The 20,549-nt window shown below is 36.2% G+C and overlaps 1 protein-coding gene across 3 annotated transcripts in view; it reads right to left on the minus strand.

Annotated features, from left to right (window-relative positions):
- The window catches only part of PARP8 (poly(ADP-ribose) polymerase family member 8), a 190,959-nt gene that overhangs the window by 75,562 nt on the left and 94,848 nt on the right, over positions 1 to 20,549 (minus strand). For all 3 annotated transcript variants that reach the window (XM_061129822.1, XM_061129821.1, XM_061129820.1), the window contains exons 4-8: positions 18,882 to 18,919; positions 10,637 to 10,726; positions 10,007 to 10,077; positions 8,285 to 8,362; positions 6,904 to 6,998 (exon numbers count right to left, since the gene is read on the minus strand). In XM_061129822.1, the coding sequence (XP_060985805.1) occupies positions 6,904 to 6,998; positions 8,285 to 8,362; positions 10,007 to 10,077; positions 10,637 to 10,726; positions 18,882 to 18,919 (372 nt within the window). The remainder of the gene's footprint in view (positions 1 to 6,903; positions 6,999 to 8,284; positions 8,363 to 10,006; positions 10,078 to 10,636; positions 10,727 to 18,881; positions 18,920 to 20,549) is intronic.

A 20,549-nucleotide genomic window follows, 5' to 3' on the forward strand; every position in this document is an offset into this window, starting at 1 on the left:
GGCTGTATATTGTCACTCTGCTTATTTAACTTATATGCAGAGTACATCATGAGAAACGCTGGGCTGGAAGAAGCACAAGCTGGAATCAAGATTGCCGGGAGAAATATCAATAACCTCAGATATGCAGGTGACACCACCCTTATGGCAGAAAGTGAAGAGGAACTAAAAAGCCTCTTGATGAAAGTGAAAGAGGAGAGTGAAAAAGCTGGCTTAAAGCTCAACATTCAGAAAACTAAGATCATGGCATCTGGTCCCATCACCTCATGGGAAGTAGATGGGGAGACAGTGGAAACAGTGTCAGACTTTATTTTTCTGGGCTCCAAAATCACTGCAGATGGTGACTGAAGCCATGAAATTAAAAGACGCTTACTCCTTGCAAGGAAAGTTATGACCAACCTAGATAGCATATTTAAAAGCAGAGACATTATTTTGCCAACAAAGGTCCACCTGGTCAAGGCTATGGTTTTTCCAGTGGTCATGTATGGATGTGAGAATTGGACTGTGAAGAAAGCTGAGTGCTGAAAAATTGATGCTTTTGAACTGTGGTGTTGGAGAAGACTCTTGAGAGTCCCTTGGAGTGCAAGGAGATCCAACCAGTCCATCCTGAAGGTGTTCATTGGAAGGACGGATGTTGAACCTGAAACTCCAATACTTTGGCCACCTCATGCGAAGAGTTGACTCATTGGAAAAGACCCTGATGCTGGGAGGGATTGGGGGCAGGAGGAGAAGGGGATGACAGAGGATGAGATGGCTGGATGGCATCACTGACTCGATGGGCATGAGTTTGAGTAAACTCTGGGAGTTTGTGATGGACAGGGAGGCCTGGCATGCTGTGATTCATGGGGTCACAAAGAGTCGGACACGACTGAGCGACTGAACTGAACTGATTAAGATAAGATCCTCATTAAGGACACCACATATGCACTTACAATATATTAAACACTTGACCGTCTATGTTGGTCCTCCTTTCTCTATAAAACCACAGCTTGTTTATTATACTGTTATGATGTTTTATAATACTATCTAATCAAAATTAGCAGGGACTGTTCTGGTTATTAAAAAAAAAGCTTTCTCTTATCAACTGTCGAGCAAATCACATGTATAATACACATACATGAAACTCTACCACAAGTTTTTGAGAAATAAACCTCTATTGCTATTTAGTTACTGCTTTCAATAATTGGACAGTTACATTTTGAGAAGAAATATATTCTGCAAAGAAATATACACCTCCTTCTGACATCTGAAACTCAACAGCTTGCGTGTCTATCTCTGCATGCCTACTCAGTGTGCGCTTCATGCTCCGTGTGGGAGAGATGCTTGTGAATGGGCCAAGATTATTCAAACTCAGTAGTCAGAAAGAAATCTTGGCATTTTTGCAAGACTGCATTCACGGTAGCTATATATTCCTCTAAAGGACAATAGGACTGAGACGAATTTAAAAATTAGATCCGGGTAAGAAAGGAAACCCATCTAAACTAAGAGTGTCGAAGAAATACAGTGTAAACAGTTGTTAAAACTCTGCCCCCCATTTAAAAATCCTTGGTTTTGCTTGAGGAAAGCATAGGTGCTGGAAGCAGAGGTGACTGTCGGGGATCTGACATTCTGAAGCTTGTATCTAGATTTTATGCCGGTGCTTTTGAAAGAGTCTCCCTTTTGTTTGTTTCTTCTGTGTGCCTCCTGCCATCACGTTCCCCTGGTGTTCAGAGTCAGACTGTTTTCACCTCAGCTCGGATTCAGAAACAGGAGAATCAATGTGCTGCAGAGGACATTACAAACATCCAACCCAAGATCTGTTGACGAATGACGTGCTTCAGTGTAGGGTAAGTTACACTGTAGTAACCAACATCCTCAAGCACTCACTGGCTTAACATACAGAGAGGATTTATATTTTACTCACACTACCTGCTTACTATGGAATCAGAAGGAGAGAGAGAACACTATTCACTGTAGTTGCCAAGGGGCCCAGAGAGTGGTGGAGTCCTGAAGATATGGGAACTCACACACTAGCACTCTGGCTCATATTTCACTGGCCAACACTAGGTTGCATGTCCACTGCTGATGTTATAAGAGCTAGGGAAATGCGATCCTGCCATCTCCCAGGAGAGCCAGATGTGTTAGGCTGTTTAAACTAACCCACTACTTATGGAAATCCAGAGACATTTAAAGTGGACCATTCTGATTTATGTGAATTTTATTTTCTTTCTCTCTCTTCCAGGAGATATATGTTTGGGTGGTGGGCCTGATAGTAGTACATCTTCCTCAAACCTTAAAAACATCTTCTGCATGCCCTGTCCTCCAAAACATCAACTCCAAAAGTATTCATTCATTTCAAACACACAATCACCCAAGCACAAAAAAATGATCAAAATGCAGAATAGTCACAATCTTGTAATCTTCCAACCTACTTTAAGCATTAGTCACAATCAAAAGGTTAGAATATTACTCAGAGGCCTTCAGTTTTTTAAATGGATGATGGATGGCCATGAAGGACAGGATATTTTATTTGGGGTAAAACTTTCAAACATCATAAGCAAATTATCAGCATCATTTCATTCCTGAGCAAATGAGAATTTTGTGACTTGTAATTCCCTACTTTCTAAAAATATTAATCTCACATTGTTTTCAATGACACTGATCAATTTTTTATGAATACTGATTATAGGAGTAAATTTATAATGAAAACATAAAAGAACCTCATTTTGTTGCATGATTCAAGACGAAACACATTCACACTGATTAGAGGGTTGATCGTGTTCCCCCAGAGACCTAACTCATTTTCTTTACAAGAGCCTATGAATTAAAATAGTCATCAATATTTACAAGCATGGCTCAACCCAACCAGAATGCTGTTTTAGAATGATTTGGCCAAGTAGAACTAAAATTACCTACTTAACTAATAAATTTATCATCAGTCATTTTTGCTAAAGCCTCCTTCACCTACTTTAAGAGGGTTTTGCCTCAACTGAGGTAATCTCTGTTATTTTCATCTCTTACAGAGAACTTAGATGTGGTTAGCTGCCTTTCTCATTAGATGTCACATTAAAAAAAAAATGATACCAAATAGCCTATTATGCATATTGAGGTACTTTTGCTCTTCAAACTCCATTAAGTTCTTATAAACCTCAATTAAGTAAAAGAACAGCTAATTAGAACAGTCTGTTTTCAATAGACTTAGAACTTTGCAAAGAAGATGACTCTAAGACCTTAGGCCTAACTACTCCTTCTCCCATGGCTCCAAGCCACAGTATTTTAGACGAGATGGTAAGTTCATTCTTATTTATTTTAAGTAAATCAAACTAGTCCTGCTGTGATTCACTTATATCATGGGGCCTCTGGGAGCTTATTTATTCTGGAAACATCCTCTGTAGTTGAAGAAAATCTACAGCAGACAAGAACATGACTTGCATTCATTAAGATTAAATTGAATCAAAACTTATAAGTGAAAGAGGCAAGAGGAAAACAATCAAAACCACTTATGACTTTAGATACTTCACTTGAATGAAATTCCATACAGTAATCTAATTTCAACAGTCCATAAATTATCACTATTTTATTAATAATGGAAAGTACTAATAGAAATAAGAACTTAGTAAATGCCTGCTGAAGAAACTAAAAAATATTCACACATAAATAATGGTATGATTGAGGCCTAGACAGCATGACGTGTGTGTGACCCTCAGTTGCTAAGTCCAACCCTTTGTGACCCCGTGGACTGTAGCCAGCCGTCTCTTCTGTCCATCCATGGGATTTCCCAGACAAGAATACTGGAGTGGGTTGCCCTTTCCTCCTCCAGGGAATCTTCCCAACCCAGAGATCAAACCTGCATCTCCTAAACTGCAGGCAGATTCTTTACCAAAGATAGCAGGAAATATGTGTTTAAAAAAAAACCAACTTTAATTTATTTTTTTTCCAACTTTAATTTTAAAAGCAATCAAAATGTGTGGTAAAGTGATTCTCTAAATAAAGATACATACTTTAGATGAAAAGTAGTTAAATTCTATGCTGTGTTGAGTGATCGACTTCCCAGGTGGTGCTAGTGGTAAAGAACCCGTCATTAACCATATACAGACCTTTTTGTATATGAGAGAGAGGGTAAAGTTTTTGTGACTAAAGTTTTAAGATTTCAAGCAAAGTTCAACTAAAGAGAAAAAAAAATCAGTTATTGTTTCAGACTATTTATTTATATTTTTAGGCGGCTTGTGGGATTTTAGTTCCCTGACCATGGTTTGAACGCGGGCCCTCAGCAGTGAAAGCGTGGAGTCGTAACCACCAGGGAATCCCTGAACAATTTATTGATAATCCCTATTGCTTTCTTCACAGTCAAAGGCTTTGGCATAGTCAATAAAGCAGAAATAGATGGTTTTCTGGAACTCTCTTGCTTTTTCGATGATCCAGAGGATGTTGGCAATTTGATCTCTGGTTCCTCTGCCTTTCCTAAAACCAGCTTGAACATCTGGAAGTTCATGGTTCACGTATTGCTGAAGTCTGGCTTGGAGAATTTTAAGCATTACTTTACTAGTATGTGAGATGAGTGCAATTGTGTGGTAGTTTGAGCATTCTTTGGCATTGCCTTTCTTTGGGATTGGAATGAAAACTGGCCTTTTCCAGTCCTGTGGCCACTGCTGAGTTTTCCAAATTTGCTGACATATTGAGTGCAGCACTTTCACAGCATCATCTTTTAGGATTTGAAATAGCTCAACTGGAATTCCATCACCTCCACTAGCTTTGTTCATAGTGATGCTTTCTAAGGCCCACTTGACTTCCCGTCTGGCTCTAAGGTGAGTGATCACACCATTGTGATTATTTGCGTCGTAAAGATCGTTTTTTGTATAGTTCTTCTGTGTATTCTTGCCACCTCTTCTTAATATCTTCTGCTTCTGTTAGGTTCATACCATTTCTGCCCTTTAGCGACTGAACTGAACTGATTGCTCTCTTTATTTATTCACTCTATAATACTTACTGAATCTCCATATTCCTTATCCTCTAGCCGTAGCACAGATCAACTGTGAAATAATCACAGCTAATTTGCTGAAACTTTGAAAATTGCTAAGATTTGCTTTTTTGCAAGTATAATCCCTATCTCTCTCACTCAGCTGAAGTCTCATATTCCTCCATGAGTAGGAGAGAGGGCCTGGGTATACGTACTACGCTGACAGGATATACAGCATGTGTCTGATTCTGTGTGATCCACGGACCATAGCCCGCCAGGCTCCTCTGTCCATGGGATTCTCCAGGCAAGTATACTGAAGTGGGTTGCCATGCCCTCCTTCAGGGGATCTTCCCAACCCAGGGATCAAACCCACGTCATTTAACATCTCCTGCACTGGCAGGCGGATTCTGTACCGCTAGCGCCACCTGGGAAGTCCCGTCTGGGGTATACAACCCCAGCTTATTTAGGCTGCACGGGGTTAAGAGTTTCTGTTTCTGCAGATAAAATGAAAGTTAGCAATAACTTACAGCTGTGCTATAGTTCCCAACCATTAAAAGTATTTGTTTGCTTTCTCAAAATCTGGATATGTCCACTGAAAAGAATATAACCAGATAATTTTTAATGCGTGTTCCACTGAAAACAATCAAGAAGCCTCCAGTTTGTATTTCATACATGCCCTGTGCTATAAAGCAGGATCGAAAACCAAACCAAAACAAAGTACACTAACAACAAAAAAGTGCACAGAATTAAGAGTCTAGAGTCTTGTCATGTCATGACAAGACATGAAGAGAAGAATAAATGAGGCAAGAGACAAATGTGATAGGAGGGCAGAGGGCAGAATAACCAGCCTGCACTGGAGCTTCCAGCAAGGCTCAAAGAAAAGCTGACCTTTGGACTGGGGCTTGAATAAAGACAGCAACAGGGTTTGAGAGGGAAGCACTGGCTGGGCAAATGGCCAAAGTCAAGTGGAAACAGCATATTTGGAGAACAGGAACAATCCTGGTTTGGGTGGATGAGGCTGGAACTGAGGTCAAGCTGTAAGAAGGACCTGGAGACTCAGAGACCATCCTTTAGGAAAACAAAAATCTAAATAATCAGATCTGACTGGTGGGAGGATACAAGCATGATGGCAAAAAAGGGTTTTTCTTAAATTAAAGAGAAAAAAGAAAGACTAAATAGGGATGGTTGGGTCTTCTGAATGATTAAAGTAATAAAAATTGGTCTGGAAATTTATCACCAAATAATGTATTAAGTAACTGCAACAAAAAATACATTATCATTCAAACATACATTGCACAAAGTTATGTCTTTTTTCCCTTTCCTTTTTCAGGGACCAGATTACTTACCACAAGGGTTTCCTTGATGACTCAGATGGCAAAGAATCTGCCTGCAACGCAGGAGACCCAGGTTCAATTCCTGAGTCGGGAAGATCCCCTGGAGAAGGGAATGGTTATCCGCTCCACTATTCTTGCCTGGAGAATTCTATGGGCAGAGGATCCTGGCAGGCTACAGTCCATGGGATCACAGAGTCGGACACAACTGAGCACTAACACCTTCACTTTCAACACTTAACCTCTCACAACGTGACTGGATACCAGCGGTTATGCATTATTTACTTTTATTGTTCACACAGATATGCCTTTGATTTACGCTAACAGCATGGGCCCAGCTGACCAAATCTATTACAGGAATTGATAATGATGCCACTTAAGACTGTTATTTTATCAAATTAACTCTACAAAATAACTAATTTCTTTAATGAAATGAATGTAATCTTAAACTACATGTACAATAAAAAAAAAATCATAGCCATAAGTATGCCATTTTGTTTAAGTAGAAACATAACAGACTCTCATACACTTTCAAATATAATTGAGCCCGAGAAAATTTCCACTTAAATAATTCCAACAGAAAATCCCAATGACTTTCCAAATAATTTTAAGTTGTAATCACCAAAGGTATTTATTTACCTGAGAGAAACTGCATGTGGCCCATATATCTCTCTCACTGCCGACAAGTCTGCTTCAAGCTGGGGGTGTTTGTGCAGCTCCCCGTCATAGTTCACCTGATGAAAAAGAATCATTTAGGAGTGATTTAGGGTGAAGAGAAACAAAAAAAGTAAAATACAAACAATCTCTTGAATAGGTCACCCTGTAGTTCTGCCATGGGCATTTTCTCTGTTGCCTTCATAAAAAAATATATAGATAATTCAGCAGTATATTCACTAAAGTACTTAGGTTCACATACATCTGGTATAATTCATTATGCTTAAAAAGTTATTATCTGACTACTTTGATATGAAGACAATACTACTGTTACAATGAGTAAAGTAAATGGCAGATACTCTGGAAAAACTTTTAGACTGAAAAAAAAGCCTTTACTTCCCCTCTGTAAGAATTAGTGGTGTAAACAAAAATCAAAACTAGAAGAATTATTTTAAATATGGTTAAAGTGTTATCTGGTTAAAGAATCTTAGGGAAAATATCCCATTTCTAGTAAGGCATTCCTGAAGAGGAGAATTCTAGTTTTGTTCATGTCCACCCATAACTCTACTGCTTTGTATATGCTTGACAAATTACTAATTTTTTATTCCAAATGAATAAATCGATTTGTGTTCTTTACATAATAATAACAACTTTGGCTTTAAAGCATCTCTTTAACAAATTACCTTTCCATTATTCTATCCAAATTACAAAGCAAATTTGATCAAGTTTACAAAAATAGAACAAGACATTATACAGCCATATCCTAAAATCAAATGCTCAGTTTAAAATTTCAACATTATCCTAGAAAAATATAATGAATTATTTTGTATAATGCATGCATATGCAGTGGTGCCATTTCCATGTATATCATTTATAATGTTTCTTTGTAACAATTGATCAACACTTTACATTCGTATAGAAGGAAAAGGAAGACAGTAAATACAAATAATGAAGATGCTTGATAATAAAGGCCCATCAATTTTTATAAAGGTTAGTCACATTCCATTGAAAACTAACAATCCATGCTTTTATTAGTGTCACCATTTCAAAATATTGACTGAGCACAATATGCTTGATAACTGTAAAAGTTAAAAGTAAAATAAGATGCTGTCTGCAAAACATCTGTAATGAAGGCAGATAACTTCAATGTAAATAAATGATTACAGTCAAAGAATTGCAAAAGCAGCTTTAATTTCTGAAACTATATAGAGAATGAGCGACAGATAAATTATATGAATTTCCTTGTTAGTTACAGAGCCCTGCAGAACACATAGGTCTTTCAGATGACAAGCACAGATTTCCACTAGAACATGTATGGCTATTTCTACCTTTGAGAGTGGATGTTTGGAGAACCTCATGTGCTTACCTGTCCTCCATAATAAAATTCTTCTGAATCATTATCTCCTTCAGAATCTTCTTCCACTGTGCTATTCTGTCTTGACTCCTTAAAATAATAGAGTGAGAAGATAATTTTAATGGTCAAACTAGTTTTCCTCCTTCTGAAAAAAAGTTAACAAATGGACATAAAAGGTAGGTCTTGTGTATACGTGAATTTTAAATAAAAGCATTCTTGGTGCAATACAAACGAAAAATGAAAGATAGTAACAGTTCTGCGGTGGGTGCATTAAGCTCTATGTACCTGGTCTTGAGTTTTATAATTTAATATTTGATGTATATAAAAAACTATCTTAATCAAGTACAACTTTGGTTTTGTTCTGATAAAACATCTGACAAGCTCATACTGATTCAATTTTTTATTAAAAAATTCCTCAGCATTATTTATCCCAGACTGTTCTCACTTTCACTGCCAACTCCACATAATGGTAAGAAAGGGCACTTTGAATCTAATAATATGAAAGTCAAATTATGCATATAAATACAAATACATTACAAAGATAACTTTCAGTGTGTAGAAATTATTTGCTTTAAATTTCAATTTTCAAAAGGATGTTTAATTAAATATACTTGAAGTATGAGTTTCTAATTAACTGAACCATATCTGTTATGCGTCTCAAGTACAAATGACAAAAATTCATCTAAAGTAACTATTCCTGTCCCAGAGCCCTGTTAAAATAATTAAGATAAAGGTGACTACATTCAGACACAGGAATCTATTAACTTGATGTTTTGTGATCATCCCTAAATTTCTAGACCAAATTTCAAATTATTAAAGAAAATAAAACAAAAAACTAGAAAAGGGAATTTGGGTTTTATAAATATAGGTTTTGGTTTTAGCAGCGATAATGCTAAATTAGTGGTGCTCAGTTTGGCTACTGAAGTGCAGAATGAATGGTAGAATGCTAAAAGGAAAGCAGGGTGGCATTCAGTGCATAGTTTTTGTTTTATTAGAAGATTACTTGATGCTTTCTTTTCTTTTTTGATGTGGATCATTTAAAAAATCCTTATTAAATTTATTACAATATTGCTTCCGCTGTTTTTATGATGTTGTTGTTGTTGTTTTTAATGGCCACAAGGCATGTCCCCAACATTGGGAGGCGAAGTCTTAATCAATGGACCGCCAGGCAAGTCCCAGTGTATAGTTTTAAAACCAAAGAATAGTTGGTCCCACCATCATTTTGTTTGTCTAATGTCCCAGTATTTATTTACAGATTGAAGTAAATTTCCTAAAGGTGCTGTTGTTCTTTTAACACTGGCCAAAAATAGTAAGATTATACCCAAGCTCTGGGCTCCTTTAACTAGAAAGACAATCTCTTACAGATAAAATTTTAAAGGTCTCATCAAAATTATGTACACCACTTAGAGTTATTCTAACTATGTTACATAAGTGTTCTTCAGTCAACCACATTATTAGATGAAAATACAGAAAACAAGTTAGGTTTTGCACACACTTTATTTAGATTTAAATCAGATGTTCTATTACTTTAAAGGTAGTTAATTTTAGGACACTATCGTTCCCATATATAAATCCCTAAGCTAGCAGCACGAACTTCATTCACTACATGCAATCTTAATCTAAATAATGATGGTATTAACCACAAGTACACAGTAAATTTCAAATACATCTATACTGTTTTGAAGAAATATAATAAAACATAAAATGTATAAAAAAACATAAAAATTTACATACCTCACCATTTTCCTTCTGTAATTTGGATTTTATGGATAAGCAACAGTTAATGTCATTTGTCTTTCTTAATTCTGAAATTTATAATTAAAGGATCATTTTAGCTTTCAGTATACTATTTACCAAACATTTATAAGTTTCAGTATAAAAAGATCCAAAGATGATTCTTTTTTGCAAGAGAATTAAGAAATATTTTGAAATTATCTTATTTTAGAGAATTATATACAAACTATTCTGATTTTTCATTGCCCATAAAAATGTGGTCAAACTAAAGTGGCCACAGTACAAATTCCTTCACCTCTCACTATATATTTCATGGAATCTACATTGTGTTATGTTTTTTAAACATTCAATTTGTCTAGCAGTATTGTTATATATGAAAATATTTTCACAAAAGCAAATAGCAACATAATGTGTTTAAACGGGACTTTTTTAAAGTAATAATTTATGCATTTAAAAAACTGTTGAGAAACAAACTAGTGATGTTAAATAGAAAATTTGCATGGAGAACCAGGCTTATAGATTCCAAAGATAAATATCTATTATATGGGTTAAAAGAAACCAAAAAACAAAGCCACCTACAATCAACAAAATATTAACCAGGAACTTAAGAAAATAGTGTATTCCCATTACCTGTTGCTAGTCGATGAAAAATTACTGGAATTGGCTCTGTAGTAACTAATACATCTTCATCATTTTCTGAACTTGACACATATGTATTATCTACAAAGAAATACAGACAACTAAACACATAGTAACCTGAAAATGTAAAACCTTTATTAAAAATAATTAACGAGTAGCCACATCACTCCCAACACTCATGAGATTCACACTACTATTCTGATTTAATCTGGAAACAAATGAAGGAAATTACAGGTTTATGTGCAACTTAATTACAAATGTTTTCTTTAAAGATGCTTGCATCTCCTAGAGAAGTACAGATTTTGGATGGAGACTATTCAAACACATCTCTAATATCTCAGGCAGTAATGGATCATTTGGAAGTAACTGGTTGCCTCAACTCATGGAAGAACATCCTTTGCAATATTGGTGTAAGTCTATGGTAATATCTGGGCTTCCCTGGTAGCTCAGCTGATAAAGAATCTGCCTGCAATGCAGGAGACCCCGGTTCAATTTCTGGGTGGGGAACATCCCCTGGAGAAGAGATAGGTTACCCACTCCAGTATTCTTGGAATTCCCTGGTGGCTCAGATGGTAAACAATCTGCCTGAAATGTGGGAGACCTGGGTTCTATCCTAGGGTTGGGAAGATTCCCTGGAGGAGGGCATGGCAACCCACTCCCATATTCTTGCCTGGAGGATCCCCATGGAGAGTGGGGCCTGGCAGGCTATAGTCTATGCGATCACAAAGAGTCAGACATGACCGAGCGCCTAAGCATAGCACAGCATGTGATAATATCTGGGCTTCCCGGGTGGCACAGTGGTAAAGAATCTGCCTGCTGGGTAGGAGACATAAGAGTCGCAGGTTCGATCCCTGGGTCGGGAAGATCCCCTAGAGGAAAAAATGGCAAACCACTCCAGTATTCTTGCCTGGAAAATTCCAGGAGGGATCTGGCAGGCTACAGTAAAAGGGGTCACAAAGAGTCAGACACGACTGAGCACAGTACACACATATTGTAACAAAATACACAGTTGCTATATAAAACTCACTGATTAAAAAAAAAAAAAAAACTCACTGATGATTACAGGGCATCTGTGACATAACTATTTAAGAAAGATTTCACCAATTCTTAAATAATGGTCCTAAAATATGCTCATCAATGATGTATGAAAATGTAAACATATATGTAAAATGAAAGTATAAAATACATCCAACAAGTAATAGAAGCCTGCATCAATTTCTCCTAGGAGAAATGAGTGTTCAGATGACTTATTGAATACATGACAAAAGATCTTGAGCCAAGTTTTCATAATATTGTGTCAGTGCAGTGAGAGCTATCAAGCTAAGTCATTATTTCCAAAGATAACATCTGTATTGTTTTTAGGCCTTGAGGAGTGAGTAAGTGAAAGTGATATGTATTCACAGCGTAGCCACAAAAGACTCTCAAAGTTATAAAGCTTTAAGTTATTTAGGAAGATGAGAGGTGATGGGGTGGGTTGGACTTGAAACCAAGCAGGTTTGCCTCATTACTTTGTTCTAATTACAAATTTTGCCTTATTTCTTTTTCAACTAGCATCTAGGAGGGTGTGAGATTTCTGTGTTTATCTAGTGAGACCCCAGATTAAGAAACCAATTTTATATAACTTTTAATTACTGTCTTGTCATATTACGTGAAACTTTGACTGCTTATCTGAAGTCTCTTCTGTCAGTAACCTCACACGTTCAAGAGAGGATCAAAAGCTGCTCTTAAACCCAGTTTTTAAATTTCTTATTTAAATTCAGAGCCTCGCTGATTCAAAGTTATTTATATGGAATCAATTTAGTTAGGCTTTCCCCATGCACAATGGATTCCTTGAAGCAAACTTGTGAAGAAAAAGAGCATTAAAACAACAGAAGCAACAGCTAACCACCAACTAGAAGGGAAGATACAGAAAAATCTGTAAAGTGGACACCGTATCATGGAATATCTTGGTGTCATGGAATGAGAAGGTTTCTGCTAAAGCATCAAGAGGCAAATAAATTAGAATTTTCTGTTTAAGAAAATAAGGAAGTGAATAATTCAATTTAGAGGATCAAATGGTTTACGTAAAGTATTGACACTGGAAGTGAGGAGTGAGTCAAGAGAATATAATTTGGTAAATAAATGTTGCATAATGCTAAAAGACAGGATTATGCATTCAACATAACATTTTTAAAGAGATTTTCCACTGGTTTGTATTTTGATTAGTGTTTAAGCATTAGAACACTTCCCATTTCTGCTTTTGGCTTAATTTACCCAAACCAAAATGTTTTCAGTTTTAATGGTTAACAGTATCCATTAAATCCCCATTAATACAACAGGCCAGATCACAGAGGAATATCCAGGTCAAGAAGAGAAATCTAAGAGCAGACAAAGCACTTCAAATCTAGACTCTGCTACCAATTAGCTGTTGATCCCTTTAAATCTAAGCCACATTCTGCTTAGTTATAAAATGAGGAGGTTTGCTGATGGGGGAGCTTTGAGGAGCATCCCAGCTGTCTGGATGGATTCTGTGTTTTCTTTTGTTGTTGTTGTTTAACTAACTATTTTTAAATCTTCCTCAAACTATTTTGACATCTGTAATAATACTCATCTTTGTTTAGACATAGGAAAATAGTACACAAAAAGGGTAAACAATGCATTTAAGGTAACAGAATGAGTCAGTGACAGACAGAATGCTTTCAAGCTCAAATTCCTTCTCTGCAAGTTTCCCACTTGAGTTTAGGGCTGACAATTTCTTTTCTTTCTAAAAGTTTCTGGCTCAGATGGTAAAGCGCCTGTCTGCAATGCAGGAGACCTGGGTTCGATCCCTGGGTTGGGAAGATCCCCTGGAGAAGGAAACGGCAGCCCACTCCAGTATTCTTGCCTGGAAAATCCCATGGATAGAGGAACCTGGTGGGCTACAGTCCATGGGGTCGAAGAGTCAGACATGACTGAGTGACTCTACTTTCTTTTCTAAAAGCTTCTGGGGACAGTTAGGTTCTGTAGTGTGTACATTTTGTAGAGAACCTATATAGATCCTTGTCAAAGGCTGTTACCAAGATGAATATTTTCTCCTCCCTTCCCTGCCAGACTATGCAAGCATTACTGGAAGTTCTGTGGACAGAGGACAGATGAGTAGAGAGCTATGAAAACACATGTTTTAAGCCACTGCTTTTATTCTATTTCTAATTTAAGCCATAATTCTATTATTCATTACTATGTAAATTCATAGAAATAATAACAGATAATAACTGTATTGGTTTTATAACATAATCTGTGTATTTCCCCCATATATGATATCCATATAAACCATCCAACCCAGTCAATTATCAATATCATCCTTATTTTAAAGATGAGGAAACCAAGACTCAGAGAAATTAATTCACCCAAGTTATTTAAATAATTAAAATTTACATATAGTGTAGTAAGTGGTGAAACTGTCTGAATCCAAACATCAATGCTTTGCTATTTTTTTAATATCAAAAAATAGAGAAATGAGAGAATTCATACCCTCCAGGAGGCAAGCGTCCTAATTAAAGGTGGTAACCTTTGAGAAAGAATTCTGCTGGTCTGTCACAACAGAGTCACAACCTGTGATTTGTAATATATATGCATGTGTGCTAAGTTGCTTCAGTTGTGTCTGACTCTTTGCGACCCGTGGACTATAGCCCGTCAAGCTCCTCTGTCCATGGAATTCTCTAGGCAAGAATACTGGGGTGGGTTGCCATGCCCTCTTCAAGGGATCTTTCCGGCCCAGGGATCGAACCCAGGTATCCTGCTTGACAGGTGGTTTATTTATCACTAGTGCCACCTGGGAAGCCTGATTTGTAATATAATTAACTTTAAAAAACAGAAAATTGTCTACAGTATAAACTCCATGAAGAAGTATAGATAACCAGAAGGCTGCTCTATTTCTTCACTATTTTGAAAAGCCAATATATATATTTCATTTATATACATGTCATTTTGTATACCTAAACCTTAAAGACCCTCTAAATTTTCATTTTCACAAAAATAAACTATGAAATGAATTTCAATAGAAGGCACAGGTAACTTAATAGGTTAAATTATAAAATAGCTCCTAAGGAAATAAATAAGATGGCATAATCTTGAATTGGGAAGATTATGCTGATACATGTTCATAGGATAAAAAAAAAATTCCATACTGTATTTTCAAACTTAAATTATAAGATAATCATTAAACCATAAATTCAGAAAAAGTGGGGGGGAAAGCCTGAGGAATGTTATTAGAAGGAATTAAGAAAAGTACTATCAAGATTACTGAATTTAGAAATTAGAAGCAACATAAAAGAGCTATTTGTTTGAAATAATTTTTAAAATAGACAAACATTTTGGAAGAAAAACAAAGTTGGGAAAGACAAAAACAAATATAAAATAACATAAATAAGGAAGGGGAAATAATCACAGAGATGCAGATTTTTAGATTTAAGATTGAATACTATTAAAAAAACTTTTTGCTAAAAGAAATTTGGACATTTCTCCAACATAGTGAACTTTCAGGAAGAACACATGTTAAAAAATGGCTAAAGAAAGAGAAAAAAAAAAAGAACAGATCACTAATCATGGCAGAAAAATATAACTGCCCTAGAACCATCTCTAAAAAGATACCAAGCTCAGACAGATTTGCTAGCAAGTTCTATCAAATGCCAAAGAACAGTTTAATCTCCTCAGAAATTTGAAGTCTTTAATAACAGGATATATGACAAAATACACATAACTCTTATAGAGCAACATTAAAATATCTGCCAATATAACTTGTCACCTTTTGTTCAAAGAAGAAACCATATATGATAGCTCATTTGGTGTCAAACAAGAATTGTATAAATTCTAAATATTCATTCTTTGAAAAGAAAAAGCTTGGTAAATGAGAAAAGGAATGATACTTGCTTTTCTGAAAGCGACTAGAAGCAAGCTCACTAATTTTGAGAAAAGGAAGGAAGCTGCCAACTTTATATCTATTATTAAAAATCATTCTGGAAGTTCTGGCTAGTGCAAGAGGAGAAAAAATACAGGTATGAATACTGGAAAGGAAAAGCAAGTATATAATTTTTATATAATATTATATATATATATATATATATATTTATATGAAGAACCAAGCAGATTAACTGAACTCCTTCCTAGTACAAATAACTAGAATTAAATTTCATAATGGGGGAAATATTATCATAGTAATATTCACTTTGAAGAAAGCTCCATAAACATACTTCTACTACTTCTTCTCCAGAAGTATCTTCAGAAGTGACAGGAATCAGAACTGAATTAGAGTCTTGGTTACCAGCAAAACTACACGGCCTTGGGGAATATTTAGCCTCTCTCAACACACTTTTTCACATATAAAATGGGCATGATAACACTTGTCCTGTCTATACATAGACTATATTCAGAATAAATTCAATCATGTATATGAAAATACTTGGTTCTATCCCCAAATTCACCGATCATCTCTCTCCATCTTCATGTTTTATATTCCTTTTTAATAAATTAAATTATATTGGAAATTCACTACTAATTTGCTTCATGAAGAAAATTCAATTTTAAAAAAGCACCAATGATAACCAATATTTTATTTTCAATTTCAATTTCTGTATACAGTAGTTCCAAGTGGGGCTCTTGTACGGTGAGAAAAACCAGAGTAATACCCCGTGGCCACAAGAGGGAGCTAAAATATTTGGTTCACTTAATTAAAGGCACCTTCTATCACACTTCTACCCTATAGAATAACTCACTTACTGTCTTCAATTGGGCTTTGATTTGTGGCATTATTTCTATCACCTTGACTTAAAAGTCCTGCATCACTCATGGCTGACATCTCTAGAAGCTACCTCAGATGAGACACACAATAATCATATTTACAATAAAAAGTTGAAGGCAGGAGGAGAAGGGGACAACAGAGGATGAGATGGTTGGATGGCATCACTAACTCGATGGACATGAGTTTGAGCATGCTCTGGGAGTTGGTGATGGACAGGGAGGCCTGGCGTGCTACAGTCCATGGGGTTGTAGACAGTCGGACATGACTGAGCAGCTTATCTGAACTGAACAATAAAAAAGTAGGGCTTTTATTTTCCTAACATAGTTAAGCAAACATTCAGCATCAAAAGCATACTATATCATAAGGGAGAGGGCTGACTGCAAAATCATCCAAAAACTTTGTTTCTTTATATATTTCATATCTTGGTTCTTCCAATAATATCTGCCTAGAATACTTTTGATACTACTATTAAAAATAGGTATATATTTAATAATGAATAACTCTCCTTATAAAATTGTACAATAGTTTTCTAGAATGTTACACTTAAAATATATGGAGATCATAGCAAAGTAACTGTAAGGGAGTTTGTGATTTATGAAAATTATTTTTAAATGTTAAATTTGATTTTACAAAAAGGTTAAATGCAGAATGCAAATTGCCACAGGAAATACTTAGGTTAAATGCTAAAGAATTAAGTTTTACAATATTCTGACACCACATTATTAACTAACTATTGTTTAAAATATTTAAAGTACATATAATCAAAATTACAGCAATCTACTCATTTTATACAGAAATTATGATCTCAATAATACATAGTAAATGAATAAAATAGCTAGATTTAAATAGGAATTAGAATTATGACTTCAACTTATAACACACAAAGGTCAGTTTGGTAACCATCAGATTTTATTAAGAATGAATCCTGGAGTAAAAAGTATATATATGAAATATAAGCAGATAAAATTTGCTGATCTTTTCCACAGTGCATGATAAACAATAGATTCCTGCATTATACTTTTTGGGGTGAACTGTGCGGTTAGTTGCTCAGTCGTGTCCGATTCTTTGCGACCCCATGGACAGTGGTCCGCCAGGCTCCTCTGTCCCTGGAATTCTCCAGGCAAGAATACTGGAGTGGGTTGCCATGCCCCCTCCAGGAGACCTTCCTAACCCTGGGGACTGAAGGATTCTTTACCATCTGAGCCACCAAGGAAGCCCAAGAATACTGGAGTGGGTAGCCTATCCCTTCTTCAGGGGATCTTCCTGACCCAGGAATCGAACCAGGGTCTCCTGAATTTCAGGAGGAGTCTCTACCAGCAGAGCTACCCGGGAAGCTCTAATTAAGGCATATTCAATCTTCACTAAGTCTATAGTGCTCATGCTCTAACTCAAGATAAAATATACATGTCATTTGTGAGAAAAGAACTAAAGATAAACAAATTTTGCTCATATCTTCAAACTATTATGTCAAATGTTGGCAAACACATCCTGGTGAGATTACAGTGAGTCTAGAAAGTAAGACTGAACATGGCCTTGAAGAAAGACACTGATCTGATGTATAAAAAAGTGAATCTACAGATGATTTTACATTCTGTTTTTTATGCACAAGTGTTTGTGGACATCGTAATCTATTTCAGGACACACAGGGAGGGCAGCTGTGCAGATGTAAGAAGCCTAGTACAGTCTAGCGGTGCGGTCCACAGGCTCTGGATTACTGGGTTCAAATTACAGCTCTTCCTCTTAATAGCACTATCATCATTTATCTGTAAAATGGGGACATTATGGTAACAATTTTATAGGGTGGTTGTAAGAATTGTTTAATTATATATACACTTAGAGAAGGGCTTCCCTAGTGGCTCAGATAGTAAAGGCTCTGCCTGCAACGTGGGAGACACAGGATCGATTCCTGGGTCAGGAAGAGCCCCTAGAAAAGGGAATGGCTACCCACTCCAGTATTCTTGCCTGAAGAATTCCAAGGATGGAGGAGCCTGGAGGGCCACAGTCCTTGGGGTTGCAAAGACTAGGACACAACTGAGCGTGTTATCACACACACACATATACTTAGAGAAATTGAGAACGGTCTGTTATTTTCAACTATTGCTATTACTTTTAGCTATTATCTTAGCTGTTGCTCCTACCTATTATTTTCAGGTTACGAAAAACCAAATGATTTCCCCAAACCAACAACTAAACCAGTTTAGAGAACCTTTATTTTAAGCATAATGAGGTAAGTATATAGGCTGACACTACCATATGGACTCAAAGAAAGAATAGGTTTCACAGGAACACTATTTTGATTCTGGACTGCCTCTCAGGGTAAGACATATAACCTAGCAGGCAATCAACAACCTATATCTTTAGGTCTTCCCCTGCCAGTGATTCATCCCTGGATATATTTATATACATTTCACATCTCCAGAAGAAGAGACATTCAAAGGAATCGTGGCGTAAATATTTGTAATAAAGAGAAGAAAAACATACCTGGGTAATCTTCAGACACGTGGACTGAATAGGATACGCTGTGAAAACAAGTTGGCGGAGGGGAGAGAAGACAGGCTCAAGTTACTACCGAGGCAGGCACGCTCCCGCACAGCAAGAGCCAACCCCAGGGGCTCACTCGCTTACACTGACACAAGTATAAGCAGAGGTCAAAACGGATTCGAAAACATCTTTGATATTTGACACAGGAATCTTACAGATGTTTTAAATACATGACATAGTAATATAAATCTTTTGTAATACTTTTTTTTTTAGTATAGCTAGGTCTTTTTATCTCAGCAGTGTCTAACATTCAGGTCTTTATAACCATGTGCATTGTTTACATAGGTTTTTTTCAAATCATCTTTTCTTACCAAAAATGACGTATTCTCCCATGTAGTATGGCACTTAAGAATCTGAACATTTATAAATTTAAACATTTACTTTTAATATTGCCTTTTCAGAATATGCTGTGCTTTTTGAAACAGGTCCTTTCCTTTAAAGAATTAACAAAATGGTGACAGTGTAACTAATAGGTATTCATAAGCCAGTCTCTCATCATCACTATATATAGTAAATAAACTACCTCCTGTACTCAGAAGGATTAGGTTGTTTCAAAAATCACTTTTAACAACTCCATTCTCAGGAACCCCACAGTTTCTCTTACTTATCTCATGACACATGGGGATCTGTCATATTTTGTTTATTCTCCTTTATCAACAAGATTGCAAGTCACTTGAAATTAAGGTCCATTGATATTTGTATTTTCAGCACAGTTACCTATGCTAGACACATATGCATGATATACAGCACATATTCAGTACTAGCTTTGTGGATGGATCAGTGGGGCTGCCACTTGTCACAGAAAAGTCAAAACTGAGTTCAAGTTCAGCCAAAATAACTACCTGTTCAGATGAAAAATTATCAATTGTCTTTGAAGAAACTTACAGAATATAGAGCCTATGTAAAGTATCATTCACAAAGTTAATACAGTCCAAATTACTTGACATATTAACAAATAAAAAAACCTGAACTTACTTTAAGAAAAAATTTGACTCGTATTGAGATGTGCCCTCAACGATGTTAAAACAGTAAACAAGTATGGTTAAGGATATGAAGGAAAATCTAATCTCAAGAAGAAAAAAACAAATACAAAGAGACAATCAAGGTCTTGTGGGACACTAGCAAAATAGCAAATAGTTTAAATATAATTGGAGCTTTAGAAGATGAAAAGAGAATAATGCATAAAAATAAAGCTGAAACTCTCCAAATTTGGGTGAAAGACATAGATGTGTAAATTGAAGAAGCTCAGATAACTCCAAACAGGATAAGGGCAAAGACATCTACTCCCAGGTACACATAGTTAAACTGCTGAGAAACAAATATAAAGAGAAACATTTCACAGAAGAGAAACAAAAGACACATTACATACAGGGAAATAAGAATCAATGTTAAGTTTTTGTAAGAAACTACAGAGGACGCAGGACAGTAGAAAAGCAGAGTGGGGGCGGTGGCGGGAGGAGGGGAACGGGGAAGTAACAACTATGGACCAAGAATTCTTTACCCAGGCCATAAATCTGTCAAAAGTGAAGGCCAATAAAGAATTTTTCAGATAAAGGAAAATTGTGAAAGTATGTCTCAGCAGACTTAAAGTACAAGAAATCCCAAACA

The sequence above is a fragment of the Dama dama genome, chromosome 25, assembly GCF_033118175.1.
Source record: "Dama dama isolate Ldn47 chromosome 25, ASM3311817v1, whole genome shotgun sequence".
In the NCBI taxonomy this organism is placed as follows: domain Eukaryota; kingdom Metazoa; phylum Chordata; class Mammalia; order Artiodactyla; family Cervidae; genus Dama; species Dama dama.